This window comes from Rissa tridactyla, chromosome 1, assembly GCF_028500815.1.
Source record: "Rissa tridactyla isolate bRisTri1 chromosome 1, bRisTri1.patW.cur.20221130, whole genome shotgun sequence".
Classification (NCBI taxonomy): Eukaryota; Metazoa; Chordata; class Aves; order Charadriiformes; family Laridae; genus Rissa; species Rissa tridactyla.
The window spans coordinates 60689642-60708514 of NC_071466.1; the positions used below are offsets into that span (position 1 = coordinate 60689642).

Below are 18873 nucleotides of genomic sequence, written 5' to 3' on the forward strand. Positions count from 1 at the left end.
TATACATTGCAGTCGGCTGAATCTCGCAGGAGGAGGACAAACACAATTTTGCCTAGGCAGACAGCTGAGATTTCATCTTAATCTCATGAGGGTTTTATTTGCCACCAACAGCAGAAGCAGGTCGAATGGGGGGTTGCAACAGCAGCTAGAGAGCGAGAGCCGTTAAAGCGCCTCACTGTATTTCATATCTAGGTCTTGCATCATTTTTATGCGTTTTTTATTTAGCTATGCAGATTACACAGCTTCAATTTTTATTTTCCCTTAACCACAAAATACAGCAAGGATGTTATTGAGGCAGAGCCACTTTGACCACAGTCTCCTTATGAGTGTTTCCAAAGGTCTTGCAGCCATTTTGGCACTGCAGGGAAAGCCAGCTTTTTCTTCCCGGTACATCTGCCGGCAAAGGCAAGCCTATCTGATTAGCTTCTGCAATAATTAGGATTCCTTTAGGATGCAGTCAGTGACAACCGTAATACCGCTTAAAGTCATCAAATCAGTGTTCTGTATGTCAGTATGAAGGACATAATAACATGTAGTTTCTACGAACTGTCCCGTTGCCAAAAGGCTTTGGGCTCTGCAGCTCCTTGAAAATGACCCTTTACAAAAACACAAGTGGCTTGGCTATGTCCAGCCCAGCTGCTACCTGGGAAAGCAGTCATGGAGGCCACACAAGGATGAACTGTGCCTGCTGTGGCATGGGCTTCACCCGTGAGGGTGCACTGTCTACGCCCTACCTTCTGTCCAAGCTTACTCAGGCCCTGCTGCAGAAGACCTTCTTCCAGCTCCTCACTGAGCTCTCTGGTTACGAAACACATACCCCAGCCCATCCTGTCCAAAAAGGTGACAAACCCATTCCCACACCCTGCCCATTTTTTCCCCACCTTCACCCTCCCATAGAGTCATTGCACCAGGATGCTGCGGAGAGCTTCCAAGTGATGGGGTAGGTGCCAGCAGCGGGTGGCCACTGATCTTCATGTAAGCCTCTTAAAATGTACTTGTGATTTGAACCGATTCAAGTAAACACGTAGCTACGGTCTAAAAAACACAGGTCCTGTTTTGCTCATCTTCCTCACCTTTCTCTCCCCAATATGCAGTCAGATCAGCTGTTAAACTCCCTGGGGACATGGATTTGTCCTCCATCTCTGGGCATTAGGTATTTTATGCAGAGCTTTAACTCAGATTACGAATGAGCATAGGAAAATGATAAAATTTAACAGCAACAATGGAGAGTCTATTGAATTGTGGGCGCTCGTGTTACCTTTGTATTACGCTAAACTCCACAAAATCCTGTCCTGCAGTGGTGTCTCTAGCAGGAAGAGCAGTGATTGAATTAGGCTGGAAATGGGGCACCCTCGATTGTCCTGAACCACCACCTGGTGGAAGAGGATGATTTCAGAGGTTGTTACTTCCCCTTTGAAAAATTTGTCTTTCTCACTCTTTAAGGCATGACCCAGTTATTTTATTATCAATATTCTAACCTCTGCAAGATGGGTAATGATATGCTGAAGCACTGTGTCAAGGTATGAATGAAAAATGTAAAAGTAATTTGTAGGTAACAGTATGTATAGGTGGCTTGTGATTGCTTCCAGGAATTTAGAAACCCCCACAACTTTGTATAGACATTTGCCTAAAGCTATAGAGAAGTCTTTGAAAGGATTGTGCTGCTTGTAGGCCCATTTTCAAGCACAGCAAATGGCAGGGACTGGATTCACGTAGTTCAGAGAATCTGATTTTGAACAGTTTTAAGTCAAGTGTCATTAGGTTGAGCTAACGAGCAGTTGGAAAAACATAGAAGCTGCACAGTATATTTGTGATATTAGTAAGCATATGGACATAGACATTCCCATATCTACCTGGCCAGACATGAGCGCAGATTGGATTGCTAGAACAGGCTTTCGTAATTCACCACTCTTGCATTTTTTAAAGGTTTTTGCTTGTTTGTTTTAAATAAGAGCTGAAGTTAGAACGATCAGCTGTTAATTCAATTGATTTCAGGGTATCTTCTCTGTAACAGAAAAAGATATGCAAAAGATCCTCTCAGCAGCCTGGTAGTCTAGACAGCAGCATCCAAAACTAGACAGTCAGATTTAGAGGTTAGCCTTACATCTTTAATCCTCAAAACCAAGGGATTGAGAATACTTTATACCAACCCGAAGACCAGTTCCCTGCAAGTGGCTTCTAGACACAGTCACAGCAATGCTGCTGAGAGACACCCAGCTGTATATACAAGGTTCCCTGATTTTTGCACATCAAATTTTGGATGAGAAGGCACGTTTTAACTTTAATTACATCAAGCCCTGTTGAAAATGAGATAAAATCTCATCGCACATGGCTGTCTCTCTACCTTACCAGGCTGAAGAGGTAGGGGAGCCTGTTTTCTCCTTTTCAGAAAGCTTTCCTGTCTAATTTTACAGCATTAGTGGCTTTCTACCCATAGAACACATCCATCCATGTGGTAGACAGGTGAGTGGGATTGCTAGAGTGCTAACTCCCAACAGCTAACAGCTTCCATATAAAAAACATAGATATGTGACCTGTGTATCAAAGGAAAAAGCAAAATGTTAAAATGCCACATAAACATTTCACCTTGTATAGGCGAAATAGTAGATAGAAGACGCTGTCCTGGAGGGATACAGTTAAGAGACAATTTGTTTTGCTTAACTTGCATGGCAAAGAAAAGGCTGGCTAATGTACCACAAGTAAAGCTGGTGCAAACCCCCCTTGCCTCCTCAGAGGATGGCAGGGCGACAGCTCCTCCTGAGAGCTGGCCCAGACGACCCTCAGCCCTATGGGCTGGAGGGACATCCAGCAGCTTGAATCCATAGAAAAGGCTCTCCTTGGATGATATTAGAGACTGATAGGTGTTACTGCCTAAAGGGTACAGGACTAACTGGGATGCAGGGGAAGAGCACGCTGGACTTGTCTTATCAAACTCCATTTCCACCTCTTTTCATGGAGGTCTAAGTGCCAGCAACTGGAGCAGGCAACATGGGTCACAGGGGCCCGTACATCTGTAGCGCCAGCAACATGCACATTGCTTGAATACGTATGGCTGTGTGATCAAGTTAGATCAGCTGTAAAACAGGATAAGAGTATTGGGAGCCAGGTATCAAAGCAGCTATAAATCTGTCCAGGCTACTGGAGGGGCCAGGGAGGCCAAGCCAGCTGCTAGAGAAAGCATAGGGGGTGGATCCAAATACGGGAATTCCCAAAACAATATGTGGACCACTAGCACTCCATAACATGGTCCACAGGGCTACAGAATCCTGTTAACCAGCAAAATTTAGTCTTCCGTGCTATAAATCTGGTGTGTGCTACAGGTATATTAAGATAGAGAAGATCGACGCTGGTCCATTATCTTCGAGCGATGGAGCACATATGAAGAAGCATCAGTGAGGTGGTGTCAAATTTTGTTAATGTGCAACTGTAAGTCATACTCTTACATCACTTCCATTGTTTTGAAATAACACAAGTTTTATTGCTGTTGCTTGTTCCAAATGTCATTTGCCATTGTCTGTTTACCTGAGCGGACACACCTCATTAATACATTTAATTAAAAACATAACAGGGGTTAAATGGGTAGTTAACAGGCACATAAAACATTATATTACAGTGCAGGTCCAAGTTACCGCCGTGTGGAGCACAGACAGCATTTTAATCTCAGCAATGCCAGAGCTTTGCTCCCATTATCTGTACGGAAGTACAAAAGAATTTAAGGCACACGTGGCCTGCTGCTTTCAAGTAACAATGAGGCTAGAGGGATCATGCAGACAGCTTGGCTTCGATTACTATTTCTTGGCAATACTTGTTTCTTTCATGATATAAAATTGAAATGTAGTATAAAAAAAAAAATACATCTTTTCACAGGGTCTAATAGTGCCAAGTGCAATTTCAATATTTTAATGCTATATTATTTAAGCTTGAGGTACATTAAGAGTGCAAATTCTGCTGGAGTTTCTTCAGGATACTATGTTCAGTACAAGAGAGACTAATCTTTTGCTCTTGCTTCCCAAGAGAGGCTGCATTTCAAGTTAAAACAGTTTTTTCTTAACCTCTCCCATTGAACATATTATCCAGAGGTGTTACCGATACCCTGATTCCTCTTACTGCAGGGATTGTTAACGGGATGCCATAATTTACAAACACTTCTTGAATACAACTTCTACATTTCAGAGTCAGCTTCAGCTTTCTTTTCATAGAGGTCTGGATCTTTTTTGACTTGGTTCTTTTCTTCCTCATCAAATTGTGCTTCAATCTCATTTGGATCGACATAGGTGTAAAAATAAGCCATGACAGCAAAAATGATGCAAACTGCCAACAGCAAGGCAGCAAACAGCACATACTCTGCCCACTGCAAAAAAAAAAAAAAAGTATAATTTATCCATCAATATTCATTCCTCAAAAGAATGACACCTTTTTACTGTTTGCAAGAAACAAAGTTACTTCAGAATGTGAATCTGAGCACATATAAAAAGTGCCATATGACTTAAATGACATATATAATACGTATTTAAAGCGACTCAGAATTGAGGCCCTTTCAGTAGTTGTGTCTTCAATGAAGAGACAGAAGTTTTACGAATGCTGGAAAGTTCTACAGTATCATCTTCCTGGACTCACGAGAATGAAGCAATAGCCTGAAAAGGAAACTCAGCCCCTCCTTTTAGCCAGGTAATGTAATTTTTAACTAGGCTGGCAGTGATCCTGCTTCCACATAGGCCAGCAGAGCGCAAGACCAGGACCTTCGGTTTCAAAGTGCTGTCTCCACCTGAAAAGCCTCAACAGCTCTGATTCATGCTCTTTCTGGTAATTTAGCTGAAACCAGGACTGTCAGACCTGTTTCAAAGACAGGCTCTTGCCCCTCTCAGATATCCCTTTTGATTCGTTAGGGAAAGCCACAAGTAGTCTGAGAGAGTCTTGACCAAGTGCTCCTCACCAGGAGAGCCACAGCTTTCGTGCCCTAAGGAGTGATGTTGGAAACCAATGTAGCCAGAAGACAGGGCATGGCAAGGCTGAGGTATGTAGGTGAAGGGTCATTAGCAGTGAACAAAGTTTTGGTAGGTTTTAATCCCATCAGTTTAGAATTTCAGCCCAGAAGTTCACAGAATTTCCACACCATGAGAAGCAATTTATTGTAGAGATGCTGGAAACTGCTACTGGCAAGAAGAGGAGCCTGACGGAGCAAGAGTTAGGAATGGCAAACAACAGATAAGAGGCAGAAGCCTTTGTTGAAGCAGTATTTTTTAGAGTTGTTTAAAGTTTAATTTGTGTACGCACATGTGTACCTACACTGGGGAAGTTCTAGGGAAAAAGGACCAACAGAAACTTTAGAAGTGGCTCCAGAAGACAAGTTACCACCCTGTCGTTACAGCCTACAACCCTAGCTTTAATCCAGATAGCTTATAAAGATTCCTAACTCTGTTACTTTCACACTGTAATGAGATTCAGTCAAGCACCAGTTCTACAACTGACTGGTACACATCTTGTAGCTAACACTAACCACCTACATTCCAATTACCAATGCAAATCCACCATAATGTTGATGTTCAAAAGTTGTGGTTGAGGATTACCAGCCATGTCTCCCCCCCGTACTAGAGCTGCTTTCTCACAGCGCGGTAGAAAAACACGCCAATTGCTTGTGTGCTTACCTGCTCACTGAGTTTGGATGCTCCAGCCACGATAAGGACAATGATGTTGCCAACAGCCACCGTTAGCAGCCACCCTGCCTGCAGCACTGCCTTCATATTAGATGGCGCCTATAGAAGTAAAGGCACTTAAATTTTGGTCAAAAACTGCTATCACTTATTTTCTGATGTTTACTGCTTTCTTTACATTATAATAAACGCTGTTTTAGCTGGGGGGAGGAGGGCTTTCTTGGTTTGTGTTGTTGTGGTGTTTTGTTGGTTTTTTTTTTTAATTAAAAATTGCTAGAGAACTAAACAGGCCCAGGAAAGGCTTTGAGGAGCAAGAGATTACTAGTACTGATTTACTGATTATAACACCTTTTACTTTGTACACACTGAGTAACTAACAGGCACATTTTACATCTGACTCAGTTGCGATGGTACAGATTAAATGAAAAAAAAAAAAAAAGTGCATCATAGTCTAGCAAGCCATGTCTTACAATGTTCCTGTCACTGCAGTTTATAGACTCAGAATTAAGGGAAGAAATACACAAAGCTAATAATACAAACTGGAGTTGGAAGACAAAGGAGTTAAGAGTGCATAATTAAACCACTGCTAAAAACTGTATGGAGGAACATAATGTAGAGATAAGGTGTCGGTACTTATCCATTTTATACTTGAGGGCTCTCTAGTTTGGTTTTACAGCAACAGTACCGTTCCACTTGCTTTCAATGTAAAGTCACATGTGAGAAGGAGATTTAAGAACTAGTGGTCGAATCTTCAAAATGATATAATTCAGCATAGCTTCATGGAAAACACCAAGTGCTAGTGAAACAAGGCCAACTTGCACCAGTCTATAGTCCTACTAGCGGGCTCTGAAGGACACCATTGTTCGAACAAAGCAGCAATACAGAGCCACCACTTAAAAATAATAAAATCAGGGATCTTCATTTGTACCACGGTAAGGACTCCAACTCAGAGGTCTCAACACAAGGAGGGCTCTGAAGGGCAAAACCTACCTGTGAGTATGAAAACTCCAGCCCAGTGACGGAGAAGACTACTTCTGCACACGTAAGAATAAAATACTGAGGGATCTGCCAGGCCATGTGGACTGTGTTGGGTGAGATATCTTCAGAATATGTTACTGTAAGATTGTCTCTGGAACACTGGAAGTTAAAATAGCACATCAGGAACAGTGATAAAGAGCTTGTACACTAAAGAAACTCTAAGCAGCTCTGTATCAGCTCTATAATCAGATATACACACAAAGTTCTGGGTAAGTCAGAAGTGTTGTATACGAAGCACTGCGTACCTAGTTATAAAGCAGTAGTTACTTTACAGCAGACTTCATGCAGATACTCAGTGTCTAATAGGGCTAAAGATTTAAGGCCATTAGTGATTAACATGAATTCTTGCATTAAATCATTTATCATACCCACCATTATTTTTATAGTTAACAACGGTTTTATGTTCTTTTTAACATGCAAGAATTCTATCCTATGTACAACTAAGGGCAAGAGGAATAATTCTACAAGTTGGGGTTTTTTTATTTAAAGGAAACATGTCCAGAGAAGAGCCACGAGGATGATCAGAGGGCTGGGGCACCTCTCCTATGAGGACAGGCTGAGAGAGTTGGGGTTGTTCGGTCTGGAGAAAAGAAGGCTCCGAGGAGACCTTGTAGTGGCCTACCAGTATCTTAAGGGGGCCTACAAGAAAGCTGGTGAGGGACTTTTTAGGATGTCGGGTAATGGTAGGACTAGAGGGAATGGATTAAAACTAGAGGTGGGATGATTCAGACTGGACGTTAGGAAGAAGTTCTTCACCATGAGGGTGGTGAGACACTGGAACAGGTTGCCCAGAGAGGTGGTGGAAGCCCCATCCCTGGAAGTTTTTAAGGCCAGGCTGGATGGGGCTCTGAGCAACCTGATCTAGTGGGAGGTGTCCCTGCCCATGGCAGGGGTTTGGAACCAGATGATCTTTAAAGTCCCTCCAACCTGAACCATTCTATGATTCTATGAAAATATTGACACGAAAAGTAATTCTGTCTTGTCTATTCAACAGCACTGGCAACTCACCTCATTAATTACAATTGTATAGGCACTACCAAATCCAAGTGCTTTTGAAGTATGTAAACAAGTAATTGAATTTCTAACAACTGTAATGCTATCTTGTCTGAAAAAGAAAAAAAACACAGTTCAGACCATAGGTATAGAAAATTGTGTGTATTATATAAAAGACAAGTATGCCTTTAAGTGGTTAGATTTAGGTAAAGGAAAAATGCTTACCTTCCTCCTGGAAAGAGTTCATAATTACTGTCAGAAAGAGGTGCCAGATTACCAAAAGAAGTTTCCCCCATGGTGACGTTGACAGGGTCGGGCAAATTGTTTAAGAACCTTTAAAATGCAAGAGTGGTGAAATACTAAACAAAATATGCATATGTCAAAAAAATACAGGTTTTACTTCTAATTATATACTGGCAGCACAACAAACATCAAGTCTTCCCCGTTCATTTTTGTCATTTAACATTTTTGAAATAATTCTAAATTTCTTAAAGCGTGGTTAATGCAAAAAGCAAGCTAGATCCACATCAGTCCACTGCCTACTTAGGAGAATGTCAAAAGCAAGCCTTTACCGCAGCCAGTAACAAATACATCTGCAAACAAAAGATGAAGAAGAAAACCAGAAGTTGCAGGATACTTCTTACCCAAGGTTAAAAAGGAGGTATAGACATGTAATCTGTGCTGGCTGTCTACAAAAAAAAGGCTAGACAGTGGAGTGAAACATCCACTTCCAATTACAGTTAAATTATACCTAAAGTAGATATGGAAGGTAGCTTAGATTAATTGTCCCCAAGAAGATCCTATGCCCCCTAAACATTGAGTGAGGTGTTCAGCAAGCAAAGATTTCCTACAGTATATGTTAAGAAGAAGAGTCCACCCAAGAGGCAGATGGAAGAGGCAGTCACACTACTGCCAACATTTAGGAATAAAACAAACTCTACCTGATGAGATTATTTCCTTCTTCTGGTTTTGATGTGACATTGTCAAGCAGCTGGTGGTGGAAGAGAACATTGTCAAGATACTTTGTTGGTATCAGTGAACAGCTTAAATGTGCAGTATTACATAGCAGTCAGAATTAACAGAGGCTTCAGAGCAAGACTGCAGACCTTTCTCATTTTAGGATCCTTCCAGGGCATGTGTCTACTAGAAAATGCTGTATGACCACACATTTGAATCATGGTGAAAGGGTAATTGTCAAGTTAAATACTAAGTTAGCAATTTTACTTTTTTTTTTTTTTTTTTTCTTAAAAAACAACACCCTGCCCTGCCCTCTACAAATCACCAGTCTCACTGGTACAGCAGAGAGGGGGAGAGACAGAAAATAAGACAAAGGGAAAAGATACCCAGAGCCTGTCTTCACAGCTTCACGCACTCCACATAGAGAGCTGCTCAGGCATTAATGTATATCTAGGGAATTAAGCAGACTTACCCATTTAACAACAAGGTCAGTCTTGTTATTTTTAACTGCAAGAGTGTGGCGCTTTCCGCCTGGCAACTCGATAGTGTCAAGTTGAGTTTTATTTCCGGAAGTTACGTTTAATGATTGCAACCGAGAAGTCTCAAATATCATGTAGCCCGTCTACAAAGACAAAAAATTGCTATGAATTTCCATGCAACTGCATATTTGTCTACACCTTTGGGGGAGTGTTATAGGCTCCAGGGGGTCAGAAGTTCACAGGTGTGTTACTTCAGAAGTGCCAAACATCACTTCTGTTATGTTTCCTGCATCAAGCACTAATTTCCTTTGTTACACAAGCTGTAAAGTAACAAGAGCTTCCCACAAGCATTATGGAATAGCTGTTACGTTTTCCCGTGTATTTCTTGCTCCAGATAAATCAGGCTTACCACCACCAAGTAAAATTCTGTTTAGCTACACAAGCAGCACTAGCATAAATTAAGATGCAGCATTTTCCAAATCGCAACACCTCCTCAGAGATACAAATGCAAGCTGCATTTTTATGGTTTCAGCATAACAGGAGTGACTATTACCAGAACATGTTTTAAATATTCCAAATACATTTAATCAGCATAAAATACTTAAAACATTAATAAACATGTTAATGTAGTACTAAAATAACCCATTTGTTTTCTAGGATTATAAAAAGCATTCTATAATCCAAACGGTCTGGATTATAAAATGTCTGTAGTAGGGAGTGGAGCATTTTAAACCCTTCATTATCAGGTATGCACCATGGTTATATCAATTCCACATCAGCATAAGATTTGAGTGCCCTTATCTTCTCCTCACAGCTCAGTTTCCACACGAGGCAAATCTGGAGGAGGATGGATCCTCTTATATGGAAACAGGGCTGCAGGCTATCAGAGAACACACTTCCAGGCATCCATTATTAAAGGTGTCCATCAACTCCACCACATTTTGCTGTCAATAGGGCTATCAAGGTTGTGCTCTAATGGAACCTGGAAGTGTTCTTTGACAGCAAAATCTGAAGCTTAACATCTGTGACATAGCCACAGAAAAAGCTCCCTGTTCAAGTAAGTGATCCCTCGCAGTAAGAGCGGTGACTTACTAGAGCTGAATAGACATTTATTGAAGGAAGGGGTGTTCTTGCTGTTAAGAAATGGCACCTTTTTACCAAGACTGGAATTTTCAAGTAGTTCAAAGTCACTATGAAGTTTCTTGAAAAAACCTCTTGCCAAAACAAACTAGTACTACTTAGAATATTGAAATAGTTACCATTTCTTCATTCACTGTGTTATGAGTAACAATTCATTCCACAATACAAAAAGAGAAAATCTTTAAAATTAATATAAAAAAATAAGTAGAAAAGAATCAATTTTGAACCATTAGTTAAGAACTACTTTGACTTACTCCATTAGATTTTTTTTTTTTATTTAAACTTGCTATTCTCCGCGTCCTCTAACTTACCGAGCCCATAGATGCGACATCCACATGCCCAAGTTCAGGTTCAAACTTAATTGATGCATTATCAGTACCGAGGTTTATTATTTTGATTTGGGATTGCTCAGCTGAAGGGAAAACTGGAAGAGTTTTCTGTAGGACAAGCAAAAAGTAAAATCAGTGCCCTATCCTAAGTCACATGGAAATAGTACTACGATTTTCCTCCTTTCCCATAGTTTTGTCCACTTCAGTCTCTTTAGGTACATCACACAACAAAACCAGGTCCACCTTTACCTTTCTGTAGGAGATTCTTGCGCAACAGTCTGGGAAGTTACCAGCTTTGATGAAGATTCTGTCCAGTGCCAGTATGTGTGTGTGCACAGCTCTGGCCTTCTGAACAGGACAGTCAGGAAGACAGCTTGGGTGTGTCTACACCAGCTGAAGGCCAGACCCTTTACTTCCAACTTCAAGAGGAAGAGGTGGATATAAAGCTTGTTTCACTGCTGGACCCAGGCAGTAATGAGAGAATGCCTCATTTCTAACTAAAGCGATTTAAGAGTTGACCATCTTGCCTTGATAGTGCATGCAGATAGGCAGGCGCTTCTGGATAGCTATTCCAATCTTGGGATGCAACGGGCCACCTCCCAGAGGTGTTGCTGATGCCCCAGCTACAGGGGAAGCCTTCGTCTGGTTTAGGCATGACAACTCCCCTTTGGGGCAAAGAAAGTTAGGTGTGATAAATCCTGCCTTAAATAGGTATCATCTTTGCCCGTGCTGTGATGATGCTTCCCAGACTGTCACATTACACCTCCAGTCAGAAGAGATTGGAGATACAAAGCAGCCGCCTCGTAGGCCAAACAAATCTCTGGTTTTCAGCTTTTAATCTCAGTTTAAAGACCTAAGGTTGCCTTTAATGTGTGATTTATGTTAATGGCAGATGAGAGTTTTTTTGCAGGATGGTGTTAGCTGATTTTTTATTAAAGTATATTGCAGAAGTGTGATTAGCATAATGTTTTCCCTCCTACTCCTGTGCTTGTATGCTTTGTTATGAATTTAGTCTTGTCTCACCTTAAACACACTTTGTTCTGTATTAACAGCTAAGTATTTACGAGTAAATACTTCCGTGTGGCTGAACTTACGTCTATTTGGACTTGCACAAGGGCAGCAGCAACGAAAGCCAAAGATGCAAGGAACATACCAACAGTGATCTTCCTCAGGGGCCTAGTGCCGCAACAAAACACATACATGAGTCATAAGACAAATAACGATTCAAGACTTCAGCTGTTAGTGGTTTTCTTTCCATGGTGGGAGACTCAAACAGCCGCTACTAGCACGTTATCGCCATTTGAAGGGCTGGTGTCATTACAGAAAGTGTTCTGCTAAGCTGGGTACCTCTCAATTCATAGTTATACTATCGGGAAATGTATCTTTCCTGCAGCATCTTCATAACCTGTTACTCTGCATCTGCTGGGCTCAAACTGACTAAATTAGGTTTCTGGAAAAGCCTGATCTACAGAAAGAAAAAAAAAAAATCCCAATTCAGTATGGTTGTTACCTTTACAACAACAAAAACACAAGAAGTTATGCCCTTTAAAAAGGGTAACAACTTGTGTCTATATTGCTATGTTTAAATCAAAATAATATTGAGCAGAAAAACTCAGGGAAATACGTTGAATTAGGAGATGTCTACTGACATTCAGGTAAGCTGTAAGGATAAGTTATAAGTTTAAGGTAGGGATTTTATTTATGGCATTATTTGTCAAATGTAGAGTGTCCAAAAATGACAGTGTTTCCAGCACAGGACACCCCGCCCCCCCAAAAAAAAATTTAAAAAAAAACTTTCATAATTAGATGGAAAAACAGCATTGCAGTTTAGCCCTATAAGAATTGTGTTAAGAACTATATTCTCTTCTACCCCTCTAACTTGGAAGTGCTAGCCACTTCGTTACTAGCAATAAAGATAACGTGCAGTGGCCTCTGAAACTACACCTAGAAGCATCCAGTGAGCCAGGCTCCTCACTGGGTGTGAAGAGGAAACACATCTCGTCTCAGGTAGTTTTAAGCCCAAAACATGACACGTGCTAAGGATGTGTGTTGTATTTCTACTTCTTATAAACACTTTGGGAGGGAGAGGGGGTAAAGGGGGAAGTGGAAGACAGCAAGCAGCATCTCTCCTGCAGTCAAAAGATTTTGCCCTTAACTGGAAAATGCTTTACTGTTAAAAACTGCTTTACTGTTAGAGTCTCTTCCTCTAGTCTTGTGGTGCCTGTGCATACCACTTTCAGAGTCCTTTTCATTTTTTTTTACTTTCATTTGTTAAAAATATTAACCCCATTTTAAATACACTACTATTTTCTCCTTAGCTGAGTGCCTGCTCTTGTTACATTAGGGCTGAAAGAGCAGAAACCACTAAACTGAGCCTCTGTTGAAGTCAGGTAAGTACATTGACTTACGTAAAGTTAATCTTGCATTTCTTGATTAAAGGATAAACCACAGCGTCTACAACTGGGACCATTATAATAATCAGGATTGGGTTCACAGTCTGTTGAAGATGAACATAAGGGGAAAAAACTGAGTATTTTTCAAAGTCTTTTTAAATGAAGGGCAGTTAAAAGTACATATGTAATCTTCGGGAAGCATTTAGAATTGTCAGACATAAGATTACCTGCATTTGGTCTGGCTGAATCTGAATAGCTCCCTGGTGAAGAAAAGATAAAGAGGTTTCAACATTATGACAACAAATAAGACTGATCTATAAAGTAAATGTTAATTAAGAAAAAAAGCAATAAAAAGTAACCTACAAAATTCCCATCCATTGTTGTGGCTTGCAGTGTCCATCTTGATCCCTTAACAAGAGAAGAGAAAGTTAAATGCTTAAAAAATGCTTTAAAGTTTAATCAGTCTTCCACAGTTCCTCTTGAATTGTTTTTGTACATCAAGTGTTGGGAAAGACTTACAATAGAATACAAAATTAAACTGGCTTGCTATGGGAGTATGATTACCCTATAACGTAAATGTTAGAACAAAATGATCCTCACGGTACATTTCACTTTATTTACTAGTTTCATGAAATAGAGCGGAGGGCAATTTAGATGTGGATATTAGCCGGAGAGATGGCACGGACATCCTGGGCAGAGCACCGCCGTGGGCTGTGCACAGAAGCCACCCGAGTGCTTTTGTGCCACCTGCCTGCGCCCGAGCACCCCGCACCACTGACGTGTCCGTACCCTCCGTCCCACAGCCCAGCCTGCCCTGAGCCCTCTGCCCACAAAACCTGCCCAGAGCTGGGTCGAGAGGGGCTGATGTGCAGCCCAAGCCCAGGGCGAGACAAGGAAAGTGCATCGCTGCATCTGGGGCAAGAGCCTTTAACCACCCACAATGTAATGCTCTGAGATGTGACACAATGAGTATTTAAGTTCTGAATTTCACAGCGACATTGCCTATTTGTAACAGGTCGCGCTGGTACTAGACTAAAGCAGCACCATCCAGGCAATCCGGACCAAACTTCCTACGCATTGCCTTGTGCAAAGCTTTCAGCCCCTGGTTCTCTCAGATACCCTCCTAAATTCCTACTTCAACACTTAACTCTGAAAGCCTGCTTTCATGAGCCCTGAGCGCTCAGTCCACCAAGCGAATGGGAATTATAGGCTTATACTTCTGCTTGATGTTAGGTACTTAATAACAAGTTTGAGTCATTAAGCAAGCTGTCACCCAGCTCATTTCATCCCTGATTCTCCAGAGTATTTACGCTAGGACTCTACATTGCATCTCCCATCTAAGAGCGGGAGAAGAGTGAAAACTAAGAAAGCTTTAAATTACTGTTTCACCCTCTGAGTCCTGGCTGATACAAGATTTGGAGAGGCCTCAGTCACTGCCTCAGTCCTGGGCACGTCCAGATAAATTGAGTTTCCCCTGGCTGCAGAACATCCTGTGCTAACATGACTCAATAATTACCCCTTTGCATTAGAACCGTGTTAAAAAAAATTGCAAAGAATCTGTTTCCACCCTCATATTGGCATCTTTTATGTCTGGTGACCTCAGAGTACCTAGTGTGACATGGCGCAGCCCTAATTGCTAGGCCAAACAATTTCTACTTTACCTGCTGGTCAAAAAGCGCCCAGAACATGGGGAGAGGAATGTAAAGGAAAAGCACCTTCAACACCATCTTAGTCTGAGCAATCAGTCGTTTCTGCAGCAAACAAGATTTATACAACAGGAATTAGTGAAAAAGAGACACAGTTGCAGCCTGCTATTTACAGCGCCGTGGAAGGTAAAGGCATAAAGACACATCGTGTCCCCTCACTACAGGAGGGACATTGAGGTGCTGGAGCGTGTCCAGAGAAGAGCAATGAAGCTGGTGGGGGGTCTGGAGCACAAGTCTTATGAGAAGCAGCTGAGGGAGCTGGGGTTGTTTAGCCTGGAGAAAAGGGAGGCTGAGGGGAGACCTTATCGCTCTCTACAACTACCTGGAAGGAGGGTGTAGAGAGGTGGGGATCGGTCTCTTCTCCCAAGTAACAGGTGATAGGACAAGAGGAAACAGCCTCAAGTTGCCCCAGGGGAGGTTTAGACTGGATATTAGGAAAAATTTCTTCACTGAAAGGGTTGTCAAGCACTGGAACAGGCTGCCCAGGGAAGTGGTTGAGACACCATCCCTGGAGGAATCTAAAAGACGTGTAGATGTGGTGCTGAGGGACATGGTTTAGGGGTAAATTGGCAATGTTAGGTTCACAGTTGGACTTGATGACCTTAAAGGTCTCTTTCAATCAAAACAATTCTATGAATCTAATGTTTACCCACATCCTGAACTTTGAAAGTTGTGGGTCCTTCTGCTCATTTCTGTTAAAAAGCACAGGGTCTGCCTATGGGCGTGGGCAGGGCTGCCAGTTAAAGGTGACATTGATATCAGAGAAACCTGCGTCTTTTGGCATGTATACTGATGGCAGCATGAGATTTAGCACTCAGTCCTGCTTTACGTTTCTAGAAAGGAGGCATTTGAATGACAGGTGACCAATGAATGCATTTCACACACGCAAAAAGCATACAGGCAAAAGGAAAATAAAGGGGACAGGCTAAGGTTTGTGCTGCTGTTGACAACAGGGCAGGGTAGATAGGAGAAGAGGGACATGGCTGGAGACTATGGGACACAAGACTATCAGAGTCATGGGAAGGAGCTTGTACTGAGGCTGGGGTGATGCTACGTTTATCCATTTCAGCTGAAATTCCTAAACATAATTCTGCAGTTTGATCCCAAGACAAGTGTTATGGCCCTGGGCATTAACCACGACAAGTCAACACCATGCCCATATCACAGAATTGTAGGGGCTGGAAGGGACCTCTGGAGATCTTCTAGTCCGACCCCCTGCCAGAGCAGGTTCACCTAGAGCAGGATGCACAGGATCACGTCCAGGCAGGTTTTGAAGATTTCCAGAGAAGGAGACTCCACAGCCTCTCTGGGCAGCCTGTTCCAAGCTTTTCCTTCTACAGCCATTAAACCAGCATATTTTTGTTTGAAGTTGGTTCTGAAGCTGGTTTACTGAGAGAAACAAAGAGCTGACAGGGATAATGCTTGCTATTTTACTAATTAAAAAACTAACGGGTGCTTATATTGGTTCAACAAGGGAATTAGTCTTTTCTTCTTCTCCCTCAAATTTCCCCGGGCAGCCTACGAACTCGCAGAGCATCAACTCATACACAGCTCTGCTTTCTCCCACAGGAGATGGGTGATAACCTGCAATCCCAGGGGAGCGCTGAGGTTTGGCCAGACCGTCAGCTTCTAAACAGTCAAGAACCCCAAAACTATTTCACCCAGCGCTTGAGGCAATGGCTCAGAGCAGACAGAAGAGAAGCAGAGGGTCAGGGGATGTCAGGGCACAGGAGTGGTCATGCAGTACTCACGTCATACTTCTCACTCGCCCAGTCTAGCCAGTGCTCTCTCTTGGGGAACTCCTTGCTGCGATGCCGAAACCGGTTTTTGATGGCAAACTGAGGAGAGACAGAACTTTTTTTAATGGCATTACAAATATTTATAAATGCTACAAGCTGCTTTGTCATTAAAGATGACGCTCCTGCTTTAGAAGGTGCTAGAGGTGATTTACTTCTGTTAACTGCTCCAAGCATCTAAGGAAATATCGCATTTAAGGCCTCACACTGCACGTCCAGTGGAGTGTGCACCTGGGATTAAGCAAACCAAACAGCTCAGAGTTGTCTCTCAGTGTGGGCTGCTGTTAGGAACTTGAAGACCTGCCCACTTCAGACTTACTTACGTACAACAATAATAGAAGAATGCCGTACGCACAGGTTTTCAGAGCTGAATGGCCGTAGGAGTACATTTCACTATGAGAAGCAGAATCTTGCAGATATTCCTCCTACCTTGACGCTGAATATACACAAATACAGTCCTGGAGAACTCCCAAGACTTTCTGCATGGAATAACATGCGTGGCTGAGCTGGGCCTTAGAAGCACTCTAAATGATGGCCAAAGTCACCTACAGAGATTTGGTTTCGATAGTGCTTACAAGACAAGTGACGGTCTGGCTAAAACAATCTGGCAGATCTGCATGGAGAATTAAACAGCCCACAAATGAAAAAAATCCCCTGATCTCAAAGTCGAGGCACTGCAAAGTTGGGACATGCAGATTTAGCTCCCCTCGTTGCAGGCTTGCACTGGCATGTAACACCACCACCACCCCCCACGCTGAACTCCCTAGTACAATGGGGATCAATACACCTCTGCATTGTAAATAACATTCTTTTAATAAGCAATAAATCGTTGCTGATAAGATGTACCAGTCACTCTGCTCTTGACTTGGCTCAAGGCATGTTTGTCTTTTGCTACAGGGCTGCATAAAGGTGCAGAGATGAGGAAGGAAAGATTCCCAGCGGCTGGGATAAACTTTTAGACATCACTGACATCTGACCTTGTTTCCTTTGTGTATAAATTAACATGTAAACCAACATATAGATAAATAAAACCTATTGTATTTCAAAGGTGTCAGTAAGAAGCCTTCTGTAAGGAAAGAAGTAAAGAACTTCAGAAGCTCTCCTCTTATCACGACACATTTCTGATCTAGGCAAGTTTACTGAACAGTTTTAAAAATTGTGGCCAGGGTTTTGGGGAATACAAATAGTACTTACTCCAATGCATTTGGAAACTTGAACCATTATATTTCCTTGAGGTTTAGCTTTCTTGTACATTCTGCTTCCAGCTATGAATACAACTACAATACACAAACAAAAACCAACAGCAACTCGGCATTAATTGAAAATAGTGACAAATAATGTGGTATGGAAACTGTAATGGTCAAGGAATTAGATCAGGGTAGGAATAAGCCTCCTAAGGAGCAATGGAACTGCCTATAGGCATGTTATCATACAGTAAAATAAATCAAATAAATAGAAGCGATCTGCTAGTATTAAAGGCAAAGGACTAAATCTGGAAACTCTTGGGGTAAGTCCTCAGGGGGACGTTAGCTTTATAGAGAACAAGGACCACTTAGGACCTTGGCTGTGTCCTTGCTGTGCCAGATTAAGACAGCTTTACGGGCAACTTTTCAGGAGTCCGGGACGCTGCAACGCATGTCCCGCAGGGACACGTGAGGCTCTGCCTGAACCGCAGGACCGAGCGAGGTGTCCTCAGCTCCCACGCCCAGGCACGTTCCTGGCCTCACCCTCCCACGTGCGGAGCAGGACATGGGCAAACCCCCGCAGCCCCTGAATGCCCTGGGTTGGGCACACAGGCGAGGCGGGGGTCACCAGTAGCTGGACACCCACCCTAGGTGGGCTCCCAGTCAGGACCATGAACGACCAGGACCACGAGGGATACTGTGGTACATACTGACACCCCCCCCCAGCTTCTTGGTCTTTGTGCGGCTAGTAAAAATGCAGGTGTTTGAGAAGTACTGACAGGCCAGTATGGCACATCTCCAGCACAGGGACAATTACCATATACAGTTTGCTACCCTGGACTACGGATAGTTTCCAAAACCCACACTTTCCTCAGAGTTCTCACACTACATTCAAAAGATCTTATTTACACACCCCAGTAGTCCAAGAAATACAGACAGTAAATTACATAATGTACAGAATTCAACATATATTTGTGCCTCTCCCCAGCCTCGTCAGTCTCTCCGGGTGAATCAGTCTCTTCTGTAAAAGTGAGTGCCTCAGGTTAATCCCACCCCCACCCCCCCCCCCCCAAGAAAAAAGTTTAAGTCAAAAATTGCAGAAACGATCAGGTATTGGTAGAGGTTGGTACCTGGGGATTTCTACCACTTTCTCATTATTCTGAGACGGTTATCATCTAATCATGTCTATAACTGAAGCAGCAAGATG

The 18873-nt window shown here is 42.5% G+C and overlaps 1 protein-coding gene across 2 annotated transcripts in view; it reads right to left on the minus strand.

Annotated features, from left to right (window-relative positions):
• Nucleotides 1-3489: 3489 nt before the first annotated feature.
• SLC15A1 (solute carrier family 15 member 1) overlaps nucleotides 3490-18873 on the minus strand; it is a 28131-nt gene continuing 12747 nt past the window's right edge. For both annotated transcript variants that reach the window (XM_054213196.1, XM_054213206.1), the window contains 15 exons: nucleotides 17677-17759; nucleotides 16438-16524; nucleotides 14642-14731; nucleotides 13344-13388; nucleotides 13208-13240; nucleotides 12996-13084; nucleotides 11682-11763; nucleotides 10570-10695; nucleotides 9112-9261; nucleotides 8624-8673; nucleotides 7908-8015; nucleotides 7698-7794; nucleotides 6642-6788; nucleotides 5646-5753; nucleotides 3490-4351 (listed from right to left, as the gene is read on the minus strand). In XM_054213196.1, coding sequence (XP_054069171.1) covers nucleotides 4163-4351; nucleotides 5646-5753; nucleotides 6642-6788; nucleotides 7698-7794; nucleotides 7908-8015; nucleotides 8624-8673; nucleotides 9112-9261; nucleotides 10570-10695; nucleotides 11682-11763; nucleotides 12996-13084; nucleotides 13208-13240; nucleotides 13344-13388; nucleotides 14642-14731; nucleotides 16438-16524; nucleotides 17677-17759 — 1484 coding nt within the window. In that variant the 3' untranslated portion in view covers nucleotides 3490-4162. The remainder of the gene's footprint in view (nucleotides 4352-5645; nucleotides 5754-6641; nucleotides 6789-7697; nucleotides 7795-7907; nucleotides 8016-8623; nucleotides 8674-9111; nucleotides 9262-10569; nucleotides 10696-11681; nucleotides 11764-12995; nucleotides 13085-13207; nucleotides 13241-13343; nucleotides 13389-14641; nucleotides 14732-16437; nucleotides 16525-17676; nucleotides 17760-18873) is intronic.